The following is a 16,049-nucleotide window of genomic DNA, read 5'->3' on the forward strand; positions in this document are numbered from 1 at the left end:
AGCAGTGTTTACACCAGGCCAAGGACTTTTCAGCTTCTCGCTCTGTCCTGTCAGCGAGCAGGCTGGGGGTGCAGCAGGAGCTGGGAGGGGACAGAGCCAGGACAGCTGACCCCAACTGGCCAAAGGGGTATTCCATACCATCTGACGTCATGCTAAACAATATATAGGGGTGGCTGGCCGGGGTGGGGGGCCGGCTGCTCGGGGATAGCCTGGGCATCGGTCAGCGGGTGGTGAGCAATTGCATTGTGCATCACTTGTTTCTTACACATTACTATTATTAATACTATTATCATTATCACTATTATCATTATTGTTATTATTATAATCCTGTCTTAATAAACTGTCTTTATCTCAACTCACAGGCTTCACTTTCCCGTTTCTCTCCCCCATCCCAGAGAGGGAGGGGGAAGGGTGAGTGAACGGCTGTGTGGTGTTTAGCTGCCAGCCGGGTTAAACCACGCCTGTGACAACACAATTCCAAGTAGATGTTTGTCATTACCAGTTCACCCTTCTCATCCATCAGAGGGGGTACACTCTCCTTGGCCTTTCTTTTCTGAGCAATGTATCTGCAGAATCTCTTCCTGTTATTCTTTGCTTCACTTGATAAGCTCTGTTCCATCTATGCCTTGGCTTTCCTTATCCCATCCCTGAACATCTGAAACAAAACCATGCGTGAGGGCCTGGGAAAAGGAACCCAGGGCCATAGAAGCCATTCTGGAAACAAAACTTGTAGGTAGGAAGCGCAGTTTTGTGGAGGTGCAGAACTGATGGGCACATTGTGCAGGATGATCCTGGAGACATTTGTGCCCTTTTCCCTCCTGACTGCAATGCCTCTTCTGTCTCAAGACTAGAGTAGCCAACAGAGGTGAGACAGGTACTCTGGTAAAATGAAAGGCATCAGAAAGCTGATCCCAGCTAGATGACTGCTATGGGGAGGTCAGGAGTATCCTGGCCAGGAGAGACGTGAGATTTGGGGGAGGGAAGAGGAAGGGAAGAGGAGCTCAGAAGCTTACTTTCTAGAGGTCAGAGGGTTCATGTAATGTTGATGCTGCTGTAACACTGACTTCAAACAGTCTTCTGTGTCCATTACACTACTTTCAACACTAACAATAATCCCTCCACACAAACATTAGTCCACCACCTGACAGGAATCCACTACTGTAATGCAGAACTAAAAGTATTACTTTTAGGAAAACTCAGCCCATAGCCCCTTTCCCTTACCTTTACTCTCTTGCTCACCCTAATCACTGCCCTTAACACTAACATTAAAACGCTCTATTTAAACCCAGACTTTTTGACAAACCTAAACAAAACCCTTAACCATAGTGCATGCCCATACCCTAACCAGAGACCTGACTCCACAAGCAGAACACCAGACACTCCCACTAAAACTTTGCTTAATCTCTAACTGAGAAAGGTAAAATCTAGTCGCTAGGAGACTAGAGAGAGGTCAGCTCAGCCTCAGGATCTCCTGCCCCAGCAGGAGGAATGTGACTGGGGCAGTGACTGGGAGGTCACTTCTGTCTCTGCAGCTGATAGGGCAGCAGCAGGAACGTGTCACGCAAAGGGACTGTGAGGTCCCTTGTGTCTGGAGGTGGCAGGTCAGCCTTGGCTTCTCCCTGGGATGTGCACTTTGGGGCTGCCATCTGCCAGTGGCCCTGCTAGGCCAGCAGAAGGCCCCTGCTTGGCATGCTGCCTGTGGGATCCCCTCTGCCTCCATCCCCAGGAGGACCCAGACAGAAAGAAGGCCCGCACAGGGCTTGTCCTGTCCCTTCTGCTTGAGGCCAGGACTGGACAGCAGGAGGCCCAAGGCTTGGCTGTGTCTTGCCAAGAAGCTGCAAGGCCAGCAGCAGGCCCAGGCCTTGGGAGGTGCTGGTGAGGTGACTTCTGTGTGCTTGGCTGACAGGCCGCAAGGAGCCTGATGGGTTGGGATGTCTGCTTCAGGAGTGGTTTCCACCCTGATGGAGCTTTCCTTGGTAGGAGAAAAGAGTAGGAGAGAAAAAACTGTCACAAAGTGCACCATGGAAGGTTGGCACCGGCCACGAGGAGGAAGAAATGTCCAGGAGAACAACTGGTTTTGCTGCTAGAGCCTGAGGCAAAGAAGGCATTAAGTGCCTCTGCCTTTTCCTCATCTCTTGTCACCAAGTTTCCACCCACATCCATTAAAAGATGATGATTCTCCTTAATCCTACCTTATTGAAATATTTATATAAACAATTTATATTTTTATTTTTTTTTGTCTTTGACAGAAATCTGTCCCTCAGATAGCCTGGTGTGGAGAGGACAGAGGCCTCTGACAAGGCTGAGAGTCCCAACAGGACCCAGGGCTTTGTGTCCATGGCTCTGACTGTTGTCTCTGCCACTGAGGCCTAGGAAGAGACGACTTATAGGTAAAGCACCAGGGCCTCATTGCCTCCTCGCCCCCACCCATGAACCAGGTAGGGCTCGTACCATTCTCCTGCACTTGGCCATGCAAATCCCCATCTCCTCCTGCCCCAGGAATAGCACTGAGCAGTGTGGGACAGGAACAGATCTCCCTTCCAGGGTTCCAGGGAACAAGGCCTGGCCCTTGTGCTTGGTGAAACACAGCCAGTTTTCCTACACATCAGTGCCACCTTCACATTGCCTTTGTCTCCTTGCCCTCACTGCCTCCAATGCTCTGCTCTAACGAGCTCCAAGGGAGGCTGTGTCAGTGCTGGCCCTCAGGGGGACACTGCAGGAAACTTGCCTCTGACTTGGACTTGTTGAGAGATGTCTTCAATTGTCTCTCAGTGCCTGAGGTTCGTGGGCTCCTCAGCAGAGCTCCCCGAGGGGGGATTCCAATGCCTTGGGCTGGGCGTGTGGTGCTGAGCTGGGCCGGGCTCGTGGGACAGAGAGAGCTCGTGGCAAGAGGGCCCTGGTGCAGAGAGACAGCTGTGCCCAGGAGCAGCTCCTGTGCACAGCGCAGCAGGGCTGGGGGCTCTGACCGCAGCTGGCACGGGGAGAGGAGAGGAGAGAGGGCTTGGAGGCAGTGAGGAGCGCAGCAACAGAGGGCAGCATGTGGCAGGACAGATCTGCAGGCTCTTGGCACTGTGAGGCTCTGGCTGCAGGGCCATGCAGGTGGGGTTGCCAGAGATCCTAGCTGATCTTTAGGAGCTGCAAACCCTCGGATGCCCAGTGCCCTGCCTTTGGGAGGTGTCTGCAGGCTTGAGGTGAGCACAAATCGTTTGCAGTGAGCAGGAGCTGCCTCGTCTGCAGGCAGTGCTGCAGCACAGGAGAGTGTGCTGAGTGTCCGTCTGTCCCTCCCTGGCCTTGCCTCCCCTGGCAGCAGCACGCTGCCATTCCTCCTGGCTTCTCCACCTGGCCGTGCTGCTGCTGCTCTTGTTCCCAGGCTGCCTGGGGATGGGGGTTTCACCTGCCCATGGAGTGAGCCCTCGGGGTGCCTGGGGGAAGGGGAGTACGGGGACAGGGTGAGGGGTCTGGAGATGGGCACTTGGAGCCTGGCTTCTTCCGCCCTCAACAGTTTCCAGGTTCTTCTCAGAACAACTTCTGAAGGCAATTGTCTTGCAGGTCAAAGAGATGCCAGCACAGCTCAGACCAGCACTGATGGACAGACTGGCTGTCGTCTCTGTGGGACGCTCTGCACTAAAGGGACAGTCTCTTTGCCTCTGAGGATCCACAAGGTTTTACTTGGAGTGCAGCAGAACGCCCAGGATTTTTGACTTAGAATCACTCCTCAGGTGTGGTGGGGCAGCTAGAACCAAAAATACAAAACAAATAATTAAATAACTAAATCTCCACACCTCTGTGCTGCAGTTGGGTGAACTAGGAACAAAACTGGGGAAATCTCTTTGATATCAGTAGTAAAGTGAATCTGAGACTACCCCATGTTCCTACCGTATTACTTCCATGTTACTTCCACGCTACTACCTCTGGCTGTAGTGCAGGACTGATTCTTCCATTGCCCACAGATGAATCCACTGCTCCCAGAGACACACTCAGGCAGAATCAGTGAAGGAGACCTTCAAAATATCTGCCTGGAAATGGGCAATTTTTGGTGATTTTAAATGAAAAAATGGAAAGAGTTTTCCTCTGATATGCCTGTGGTACATTCTCACTGCCTTTCTCCTCCTTGCACAGGACCTCATGACCAGAATTAGCAGATGTCCAACAGCAGCTCCATCACTGAGTTCCTCCTGCTGGCATTCGCAGACACGCGCGAGCTGCAGCTCCTGCACTTCGGGCTCTTCCTGGGCATCTACCTGGCTGCCCTCCTGGGCAACGGCCTCATCCTCACCGCCGTAGCCTGCGACCACCGCCTCCACACCCCCATGGACTTCTTCCTCCTCAACCTCGCCCTCCTCGACCTGGGCTGCATCTCCACCACTCTCCCCAAAGCCATGGCCAATGCCCTCTGGGACACCAGGGCCATCTCCTATCAAGGGTGTGCTGCACAGGTCTTCTTTTTTGTCTTCTTCGTTGGAGCAGAGTATTGTTTTCTCACCATCATCGCCTATGACCGCTACGTTGCCATCTGCAAGCCCCTGCACTACGGGAGCCTCATGGGCAGCAGAGCTTGTGCCCAGATGGCAGCAGCTGCCTTGGGCAGTGGCTTCCTCTATTCTGTCCTGCACACGGCCATTACCTTTTCCCTGCCCCTCTGCAAAGGCGATGCCATGGACCAGTTCTTCTGTGAAATCCCCCAGATCCTCAAGCTCTCCTGCTCAGATGCCTACCTCAGGGAAGTTGGGGCACTTGTGTTTAGTGTTTCTTTAGTATTTGGTTGTTTTGTTTTCATTGTGGCGTCCTATGTGCAGATCTTCAGGGCAGTGCTGAGGATCCCCTCTGAGCAGGGCCGGCACAAAGCCTTTTCCAAGTGCCTCCCTCACCTGGCCGTGGTCTCCCTCTTTCTCTGCACTGTCATGGTTGCCTACCTGAAGCCCCCCTCCATCTCCTCCCCGTCCCTGGACCTGGTGCTAGCAGTTCTGTACTCGGTGGTGCCTCCAACAGTGAACCCCCTCATCTACAGCATGAGGAACCAGGAGCTCAAGCATGCGTTGTGGAAATTGATGACTAGATGTGTTTCGGAAGCAATGAATTTCCATTCTACCTCTGCAGATGACTTATAATGTCAGTGACTACAAGAACAGCTAACATTATATATATAATTATATTTGTGTGTGTTTGTGCATTTATGAGTGTTTTCATTACAGGACTTTCTTTCTTTTAATGTGGCTAAAGTTGCCCAGTAAAATGATATCACAGAATCACAGAATAAGAGAAGCATCTAGGTTGGAAGAGACCTCCAAGATCATCTAGTCCAACCTCTGTCCTAACACTAACAAGACCTCCACTAAACCATATCACTAAGTTCAACATCTAAACATCTTTTAGAGACCTCCAGGGATGGTGACTCAACCACTTCCCTGGGCAGTCCATTCCAATGCCTAACAACCCTTTCGGTAAAGAAGTTCCTCCTAATATCCAACCTAAACCTCCCGTGGCACAACTTTAGCCCATTCCCCCTCATCCTGTCACCAGGCATGTGGGAGAATAGACCAACCCCCACCTCGCTACAGCCTCCTTTAAGGTACCTAGAGAGAGCGATAAGGTCGCCCCTGAGCCTCCTCTTCTCCAGGCTGAACAATCCCAGCTCCCTCAGCCGCTCCGCGTAAGACTTGTTCTCCAGACCCTTCACCAGCTTGGTCGCCCTTCTCTGGACTCTCTCGAGCACCTCCATGTCCTTCTTGTAGTGAGGGGCCCAAAACTGAACAGTACTCGAGGTGCGGCCTCACCAGAGCCAAGTACAGGGGACAATCACTTCCCTAGACAGGCTGGCAACACTGTTTCTTATGCAAGCCAGGATGCTGTTGGCCTTCTTGGCTACCTGAGCACACTGCTGGCTCATATTCAGCCAACTATCAACCAGTACTCCCAGGTCCTTCTCTGCCAGACAGCTTTCCAACCACTCATCTCACAGCCTGTAGCTCTGCTTGGGGTTGTTACGGCCCAGGTGCAGGACCCGGCACTTGGCCTTCTTGAATTTCATACAGTTGACCTCAGCCCATCGCTCCAGCCTATCCAGATCCTCCTGCAGAGCCTTCCTTCCCTCAAGCAGATCGACACACGCACTTAGCTTGGTGTCATCTGCAAACTTACTGAGGGTGCACTCGATCCCCTCATCCAGATCATCGATAAAGATATTAAAGAGGACTGGCCCCAGCACTGGGCCCTGGGGGACTCCACTAGTGACCGGCCTCCAACCAGATTTGACTGCATTCACCACAACTCTTTGGGCCCGGCCATCCAGCCATTTTTTAACCTGACGAAGCGTACGCCAGTCCAAGCCACGAGCAGCCAGTTTCTTGAGGAGAATGTTTCTTGAGGAGAATCCACAGCCTTTCCCTCATCCACTAAGCGCGTCACTTGGTCATAGAAGGAGATCAGGTTCGTCAAGCAGGACCTGCCTTTCATAAACCCATGCTGACTGGGCCTGATCGCCTGGTTGCCCTGTAAATGCCACGTGATGACACTCAAGATAATCTGCTCCATGAGCTTCCCTGGCACTGAAGTCAAACTAACAGGCCCATAGTTCCCCCGGTCTACCCTGCGGCCCTTCTTGTAGATGGGTGTCACATTTGCTAGCTGTCAGTCGACTGGGACCTCCCCTGATAGCCAGGACTGCCGATAAACGATGGAAAGTGGCTTGGCCAGCTCCTCCGCCAGTTCTCTCAGTACCCTCGGGTGGATCCCATCTGGCTCCATCAATTTGCGTACATCCAAGTGCTGTAGCAGGTTGCAAACCATTTCCTTGTGGATAGTGAGGGCCACACCTTCCCCCCATCCACTTCCACCAGCTCAGGGTACTGGGTATCCAGAGAACAACTGGTTTTGCCACTAAAGACTGAGACTTGCCTTTATTCTTATGCTCACCCTAATCCCTGCCCTGAACACTGGCATTAAAATCCTCTATTAAACCTAGGCTTCTAGGCAGATGTAGAACAAAAAACTGTTCCACAAAGCTTGCCCATAACCTAACCACAGACCTGACACCCTAAGCTGAACAACACATTTGCTAAATTTCTAACCCAGAAAGGTGAGCCCTAGTCCCAAAGAGACTAGAAAGGTCAGCTCTGCCTCAGGATGTCCTGCCCCAGCAGGACGAATGTGACTGGGGCAGTGACTGGGAGGTCACTTCTGTCTCTGCAGCTGATAGGGCAGCAGCAGGAACGTGTCACGCAAAGGGACTGTGAGGTGCCTTGTGTCTGGAGGTGGCAGGTCAGCCTTGGCTTCTCCCTGGGATGTGCACTTTGGGGCTGACATCTGCCAGTGGCCCTGCTAGGCCAGCAGAAGGCCCCTGCTTGGCATGCTGCCTGTGGGATCCCCTCTGCCTCCATCCCCAGGAGGACCCAGACACAAAGAAGGCCCGCAGAGGGCTTGTCCTGTCCCTTCTGCTTGAGTCCAGGACTGGACAGCAGGAGGCACAAGGCTTGGCTGTGTCTTGCCAAGAAGCTGCAAGGCCAGCAGCAAGCCCAGGCCTTGGAAGATGCTGGTGAGGTGACTTCTGTCTGCTTGGCTGACAGGCCGCAAGGAGCCTGATGGGTTGGGATGTCTGCTTCAGGAGTGGTTTCCACCCTGATGGAGCTTTCTTTGGTAGTAGGAAAGAGCTGGAGAGCTCTTTCTCTGCCACAAAGTGCACCTTGGAAGGTTGGCACTGGCCATGAAGAGGAAGAAATATCCCTCAAAGGGTCGTGCTGTGCTGACAGAGGTCACCGAAAGAGTGTCTGTGATCAAAGCACGGCTTTGGGTTTCAAAGAACAGCTAGTGAGGGTTGATGAGATATGGGTGAGATGATGGAAAGTCCTGGATGAGAGCAAGGTTGTGGACAGAGATGGGTGTCTGCAGACTTCTAGGAAATAGGACAAAGTGTGGGACAGCATAAGAAAGCCTGCAGAGGAGAAGGCAGAGGGTGCTGGCAAGAATGGAAGGCCCCAACAGCCCTGACGTTTTTGTCCCCTTGGCTAGAGCTTGTGAGGAGACAAGATATAGTCATTGCAAAGGGGCCTCTTTGCTTCCTTGATACCCTGTGCAGGGGTGGGGAGGTGTCCTAATGAAGTTCTTCTCATGGCATCACACTGCCCACCACATCATACAGACCCCAAGAAGAGCCCTGAGCCAGACGGGGGGGTGCAGGATCTCCCCTCCCAGTGGCTGGGGTCAGGCCTTGGCCCTTCTGCTTCACCAAAACCAACCAGGACTTTTCTCAGCACAGCGCTTTGCCTTGCATGCTTTTTTGCATGCAAGCAGTTGCATCATTCTCCTCTCAGTACCCAAGTTTCACTGACTCAGCACCAAAATACACCATGGAACTCATTAAAACAGGGAAAGTCCTAAGCAGCCATATCTCTTCCACAATGTTATTTACATCTTCAAGACTTGTGCAGCTAATTGGAGAGCTTTCATGGTGTAATTAAGGAGGAAGATTTCAAAGAGCATTTCTAGTGTTTTTACCTGGCAGGTAGCTAAACACGACACAGCTGTCCGCTCACCCTTCCCCCTCCCTCTCTGGGATGGCGGAGAGAAACGGAAAAGTGAAGCCTGTGAGTTAAGATAAAGACAGTTTATTAAGACAGGAAAATAGTAATAAAAGTAATAATAATAATAATAATAGTGATAATAGTATTACTAATAACAATGTGTAAGAAACAAGTGATGCACAATGCAATTGCTCACCACCCGCTGACCGATGCCCAGCCTATCCCCGAGTAGCCGGCGCCCCACCCCAGCCAGCCACCCCTATATATTGTTTAGCATGACGCCAGATGGTATGGAATACCCCTTTGGCCAGTTGGGGTCAGCTGTCCTGGGTCTGTCCCCTCCCAGCTCCTGCTGCACCCCCAGCCTGCTCGCTGGCAGGACAGAGCGAGAAGCCGAAAAGTCCTTGGCCTGGTGTAAACACTGCTCTGCAACAATTAAAACATCAGCATGTTATCAGCGCTCTTCTCATCCTAATCCAAAACATAGCACCCTACCAGCTACTAGGAGGAAAATTAACTCTGTCCTAACTGAAACCAGGACAAATGCTACACCTAAAGGTCACAACTTCCCTGAGATTAACTTGTGTTAAACTAGAAAAGAGAGACAGACAGATCCTTACTAAGTAAATACCACAACTAGAATCAGCTTCTTCAGTGTGGTTTTCAGCTCCTGGTTCCTCATGCTGTAAATGAGGGGGTTCAATGCTGGAGGCACCACCGAGTACAAAAATGCAAACACAAGGTCTGAGGATGGGGAGGAGATGGAGGGGGAGCTGTAGCTCCCGCGTGTCTGCGAATGCCAGCAGGAGGAACTCACTCAGAGAGCTGCTGTTGGCCATTTGCTGTCTTTAGACACAGTTCTCTGTTGAAGAGAGAAGGCAGAACAATATTAGAAGAGGCGTCTCTGAGGAAAACCTGTTGCCAATTTTGGAGCACCCCCAGCCTCAGCGTCTCTCTTTGCAGGAGAACCTTTCTGCAGCTCTCCTGCTTGAGCTGCGGCTGGTGCTGGCTGAGAGTGGCACTGGGAGCAGGGGTGCTGTGGGCTCCAGAGGAGTCCTTCCTGCTGTGCAGCAGGAGGGAGGCAGGAACATGGGGGAAACTCAAGTTCAGTCCATTTATCAGGTCAATGATATTTGCAGTGCTGTTTCAAACAATGCATCCCAATGCAGAACAGAGCTGCAGATGTCACTGCTGAACACTCCTGTTCCCAGCTGCCCTGTGTCACCCCTCTGTGAGCTTCAGGACCGTCCTGCTCAGGTGTTTCCCTGAGAAGAAACTGGAGACAGCTGAGAGCTGAGAAGCCCCAGACCAAGTGCATTGTGACAGAATCCTCACCTTGTCTGTGGGTTGTGAGCAAGATCTCAGCTCTTTCCTCCTAACCCCGGGGTGCGGAGGTCTGACTCCAGCTGCCCACAGACAGCCATCCAGCAGCACGGACATGGCCTTAGCACGGAGGTGTCTCCTCCTTGGGGCACCTGGATAACACAAGGATGCCACGAGAGAGCTGCATCCTGCTGGAGAGCAGCCTGAAGAACAGAAGGATGCAGCACAGACAGAGCTGGATATTTGCAAGCTGGGGTGTCCCAATATCCAATCTGTATCCCCTGCAGTGTCTGGAGGAGTCTTGGCCACTTGGCTGTTGGCTGACCAGGGGCAGCTGGGTTATGACACTCCAGAGGGCTTCTGCCAGACTTCCTCACCTCGCAGTGCCATCCAGCAGGACTCTCAGAGCCTACTGCATTGCCCACTGCCCTCCCAGAAACAAGACCCAGCAGGAGACCCTTCCAGGACGTGCAGCTGCATGGCCCTGCAGCCAGAGACGTACCTTGTCAAGGGCTGTGCAGATTTCTCCTGCAGGCAGCTCTCAGCATCCTCCCACTGCCAACTGCCTCCAAGCCCTCTCTCCTTCTCTCCTGTCCCCGTGCCAGCTGCGGTCAGAGCCCCCAGCCCTGCTGCGCTGTGCACAGGAGCTGCTCCTGGGCACAGCTGTGTCTCTGCACCAGGGCCCTCTTGCCACGAGCTCTCTCTGTCCCACGAGCCCGGCCCAGCTCAGCACCACACGCCCAGCCCAAGGCATTGGAATCCCCCCTCGGGGGGCTTTGCTGAGGAGCCCACAAACCTCAGGCACTGAGAGACAATTGAAGCCATCTCTCAACAAGTCCAAGTCAGAGGCAAGTTTCCTGCAGTGTCCCCCTGAGGGCCAGCACTGACACAGCCTCCCTTGGAGCTCGTTAGAGCAGAGCATTGGAGGCAGTGAGGACAAGGAGACAAAGGCACTGTGAAGGTGACACTGGCGAGGAGGCAATGAGGCCCTGGTGCTTTACCGATAAGCTGTCTCCTCATAGGCCTCGGTGGCAGAGAAAACAGCCAGAGCCATGGACACAAAGACCTGGGTCCTGTTGGGACTTTCAGCCTTGTCACAGCCCTTACTGCTCTCCACAACAGGCTAACCTAGGCACTCTCAAAGCTGCACATCTTTCCTGAAGGATGTAGACATTTGTCCCTGTGGTGTCACACCGGATCTGAGCTGAGTCTGATAACCCACATCTTCTTGGTGGCCATGCTCCTCGTAAGGCAGCTCTGTAGGAAGCTGGCCTGGTTCCTGGTGAGCAGCACCACTGCTCGTATGGCATCCCTCGTAGTGCCCAGGCCCTCCTCCTCCTGGGCACTGCTCACTCAGCAGGGTCCCAGTCTGCCCTGATGTGTGGGGTTGCTCTTTCTCCATTGCACGACCTCACTCTTCCAGTGACTGTAAAGAGGTTTCTGTAGGCAAATTCATGCAGTTTCTCAATTTGCCCCTAGACAGATGCTCCATTCTGTCAGCTGTTAATGTCTGTATGCAGATGACTCACCGTCATTGTGCTATATTTGACAAGACAGCAGCATCAGGAGCTGCAGGAAAGTTTGGATAATACAGGAGTAACCAGCTGAATGGAACTGCAGCACAGAGTCACAGAAGGGCAGGGGACGGAAGGCTGCCAGGTTCCACCTCTTCTGTGCTTCCTTCTCATGCATGCTCTCATTTTGCCTGGAGCGGTGTCCTAAATGTTGTGAGGCTGTGCAAGGCAAAGTCAGAAGGGCTAAAGCTCTAGTCTAGCTCAGTCTGGCTATTAGTTTCTAAGACAGTAAAAAAGTTTTTATTAATAAATAAGAAATTGAAAAGGAAGATTAAGAAGTGTCTTCAACCTCTATTGGATGTGGGAGGAAACCTAGTGAGAAGTGATGAGGAAAAGGCTGAGTTACTTAATGACTTCTTTGCCTCAGTCTTTATCACCTGGACCATTTGTTCCCCTGGTACTCAGCCCCCAGAGCTGGTAGATAGGGACACCGAGAGGGCAATGGGGGGACACTTTTGCCCACTTCTTCACTCTCCCTTTTTACTTCACCTCCTCCTTCTCCTCCAGGACACTTACACTAACTCTTCAAAGCTTTGAATACCTCTGTGGTGGTCAAACCAGCATGTTCCTATTGTGATGCCTCCTGAATGTGTTTCAGGATTTGTTTAACATTAACCAACTTATTAATAATGCCCTCCAGAGATCTGCCCCAAGGCAGGAGAGCTAGGAGTTGCAGGGATTGTGGGAGGAAATGAGCAGGCACCTTGATCAGTGGGCACCTCCAGTGCTTTGGAACTTCCCTCCTGAACAAGTGCAGAATTCTAGAGAAAATGGTGAAATGCTTGAAAAAGGGTTGTCATCAGCCTGGCAATTCCAAAGAGACACAAATCACTGCAATGTGCAACTTGGCCTGTGCTTACTGAGCTGCAGTCAGTGCCACTCCAACCCTTGTGACAGGCCCCACAGCCGCTGCAACTCCTCTTAATGGCCTTGCAGCCACAGCAACTCCTACAATGGGCCGAGCAACCACTCCAAACCCCTGCAACAGGCCATGCAGCCTGAACAAGTCCTGTGATGGGCCCTGCAGCCCCAGCAACTCCTGCAACAGGCCCTGCAGCCACTCCAACAGCTGTGATGGGCTTCAGGGCTGGGCCAGAGAACCAACCTGTGCCAGTATTGGTTACTCCTATATGCAAGAGAAAACAATGTATGTGAAAGTCAGGGTTTTTAAAAAGGAAAGAAACTCCTACCCAGACAAGACAGGAGGAAGAAGACGTGGAATGTTACAGTAAAGTTGGGCCATCGTGGAAGCAGGAGGGCAAAGAGGAAGAGATCATAACAACATCAGTAACCACAGCATCTCTATTCCAGGGTGAGCTAGGAGATTTGTGGAAAGATTTCAGCCACCATCTAAGTGAGCACATTGCCACCTGGCTGCTGGGAGAAAGGGGCCAATAGCCTGGAATTAGAGGACAGGGATGCAAAGCAGCTGGGATCCCCCTGTAGGGAAGGGGTGACTGACAAACAATTGGAAAATGGGCAGAAGGAACATACTCCTGTCAGGTGTGAAGGAAAGGTAACCCCTGAAGGAAGATCTTGTATGTCAACCAGGCAAGTGGACAACAGTGGAGTTGGGTATCTGGTGCCCGACGGAATTAGTCATGCTGGAGGTGATAGATAAAAACCTAGCCAATGAACAGCTATCCAAAGATCCTGATGAAGTAAAGTGTACATGACCCATGTGGTGGAAGTTTGTATAGAGTGCACCATCCTCATATGCCAACTCATTGGCAGAAATGACCTGGAAAGGCCAAGAGAAACCCAGAGTGGATGAATCAGCTAGCCAACACTGGCAGTATGAAGGAAGTCTCTCTTCTTCCTTATGGGCCGGCATTTTAGCTGTGGATAAACTTTCTCAAGAGGTCCAGGAAGAACAAGAGAATGCATCTTTCTCCCTACCTGTAGAAACCAATATGTAAGCTGCCAGGAGTAAGTAAAAGAAAGTTGCTCAAGAAAGAGAAATTAGTGGGTACACACCATGTGCCAACATGTGGTTCTGCCATGGAGAGGACATGAGAAAATGGGATGGAAAATCTACCTCCATCCTAGAGGCACGGATCCATGAATTGCAAGGAAATGCAATCACAAAAAGGGGTTCTTCTGAGAAAATTGCTGCTCCAGTTTCCATCAGGCAGTCCTCCAGACAGAGTAGTTATAAAATCATAGAATGGTTTGTGTTGGAAGGGACCTCAAAGATCTTCAAGTTTCAAACCCCCTGTCATAGGCAGGGTCACCACCCACTAGATCCGGTTGCTCAGGGCCTCATCTAACCTGATGAATGAATACTATGAGCAGGACTAGAGGCACCTGGCCTCCAGCCACGGGGAGGGTAGGGACAATTGGGTTTATTGGACTTTGAGAATTCCATGGCCTGGCACATGAGACCCACAGAAGATATAAGGCTCTAGTGGGTACCGGTGCACAGCATACCCTAAAAACCTGCTCCACTGTGGTACACCATGGGCTACTGGGGACACAGCCTGCTTCACCATGGACCTCACCACGGGCCACAGGGGACTTCTGCTCCGGCTCCTGGAGCACCTCTCCCCCTCCTTCTTCACTGACCTTGGTGTCTGCAAGGCTGTTTCTCACTCATCTCTTTCTCCCAGATGCTATTCCACAGCAGATTTTCCCCTTACCTGGTTTTCCTCACCTGGTCCCTTCTACTTGGTGAAACACATCCAATTTTCCAACATATCACTGTCACTTTTCATTTCCTTTTTTTCCTTTCCACAAACATTTCCTTTGTCTCCTTGTCCTCACTGCTTCCAGTGTTCTAATAGAGCAGTGTTCTGCTCTAATGAGCTCCAAGAGAGGCAATGTCAGTGCTGGCCCTAGTTGGGCCTGGGCACCATGAGGGATGCCATACGAGCAGTGGTGCTGCTCACCACGAACCAGGCCAGCTTCCTACAGAGCTGCCTTACGAGGAGCATGGCCACCAAGAAAATCTGAGTTATCAGACTCAGCTTAGATGCTGTGAGATACCACACGGAAAAGGGTCTAGAGCCAGTAGGAAAAGAGGTACAGGTGTGGGAGTCCCTAGGACAGCCTGGTGTGGAGAGCAGCAAGGGCTGTGACAAGGCTGAGAGTCCCAACAGGACCCAGGGCTTTGTGTCCGTGGCTCTGGCTGTTGTCTCTGCCACTGAGGCCTAGGAGGAGACAGCTTATCGTGAAAGCACCAGGGCCTCATTGCCTCCTCGCCCCCACCCATGAACCAGGCAGGGCTCGTACCATTCTCCTGCACTTGCCCATGCACATCCCCATCTCCTCCTGCCCCACGAAGAGCCCTGAGCAGTGTGTGAAGGGAAAGGATCTCCCTTCCCAGGGGCCAGGGGAAAAGGCCTGGTCCTTTATTTTGGTGACACACAACCAGTTTTCCTACACATCGGTGTCACCTTCACATTGCCTTTTTCTGCTTGTCCTCACTGCCTCCAATGCTCTGCTCTAACGAGCTCCAAGGGAGGCTGTGTCAGTGCTGGCCCTCAGGGGGACACTGCAGGAAACTTGCCTCTGACTTGGACTTGTTGAGAGATGTCTTCAATTGTCTCTCAGTGTCTGAGGTTCGTGGGCTCCTCAGCAAAGCCCCCAGAGGGGGGATTCTAATGCCTTGGACTGGGCGTCTGGTGCTGAGCTGGGCCGGGCTCGTGGGACAGAGAGAGCTCGTGGCAAGAGGGCCCTGGTGCAGAGAGACAGCTGTGCCCAGGAGCAGCTCCTGTGCACAGCGCAGCAGGGCTGGGGGCTCTGACCGCAGCTGGCACGGGGACAGGAGAGAAGGAGAGAGGGCTTGGAGGCAGTGAGGAGCGCAGCAACAGAGGGCAGCATGTGGCAGGACAGATCTGCAGGCTGTTGGCACCGTGAGTCTCTGGCAGCAGGGCCATGCAGGTGGGGTTGCCAGAGGGGTCTTCTACAGCTGGCACATCCGATGCCTGATAGCATCTCTCGGGTTGGGTCTGTCTCTCTGTTTCTCCAGCAAAGTGTAGAAGATGCTGTAGAGAATGGCATTTACAAGAGGAAATTTCCAGAGGAAGACTGAGGCTTGGTTTATCTGAAGGGAAAGGCTTTTTTGGTTTCTGTGCATTCAGATTTTTGCTGTGGAGGGGAATGTGAGTGAATTTGAGCACAGAGCTTGTGGAATGGAGTCTGTGAACATGGACAGGGAGGAGACGTGGGGACACAGAAGGGGCTCCCAGCAGGGACACGGGCAGGCAGCAGGGACATGGGCAGGCAGTGAGAGGGAGCTGCTGCCAGAAATGCTGTGCGAGGGAGGGCTCAGGCACCGCCCTGCCAGCCCCTGCAGGGCAGGCGCCTTCCCTGGGACACCCCCTGCTCTCCTCTGCCACCAGCACAGCCTCTGCCCTCAAGCCCCCGCTGTCCCCAGCAGGAGCTGCCTCCTCTGCAGGCAGAGCTGCAGCACAGGAGGGTGTGCTGAGTGTCCGTCTGTCCCTCCCTGGCCTTGCCTCCCCTGGCAGCAGCACGCTGCCATTCCTCCTGGCTTCTCCACCTGGCCGTGCTGCTGCTGCTCTTGTTCCCAGGCTGCCTGGGGATGGGGGTTTCACGTGCCCATGGAGTGAGCCCTCGGGGTGCTTGGGGGAAGGGGAGTACGGGGACAGGGTGAGGGGTCTGGAGATGGGCACTT

At 52.7% G+C, this 16,049-nt stretch overlaps 1 protein-coding gene across 1 annotated transcript; it reads left to right on the plus strand.

Annotated features, from left to right (window-relative positions):
• The first annotated feature begins 2,490 nt into the window (after positions 1–2,490).
• On the plus strand, positions 2,491–5,959 carry LOC310890637 (olfactory receptor 14C36-like). Its single transcript, XM_083852949.1, has one exon. It carries the CDS (start codon positions 4,143–4,145, stop codon positions 5,106–5,108), a length of 966 nt encoding a protein of 321 aa, XP_083709075.1. The 5' UTR covers positions 2,491–4,142; the 3' UTR covers positions 5,109–5,959.
• The last annotated feature ends 10,090 nt before the right edge of the window (positions 5,960–16,049 follow it).

This window comes from Anser anser (genome assembly GCF_964211835.1).
Source record: "Anser anser genome assembly, contig: HAP1_SCAFFOLD_32, whole genome shotgun sequence".
NCBI lineage: Eukaryota > Metazoa > Chordata > Aves > Anseriformes > Anatidae > Anser > Anser anser.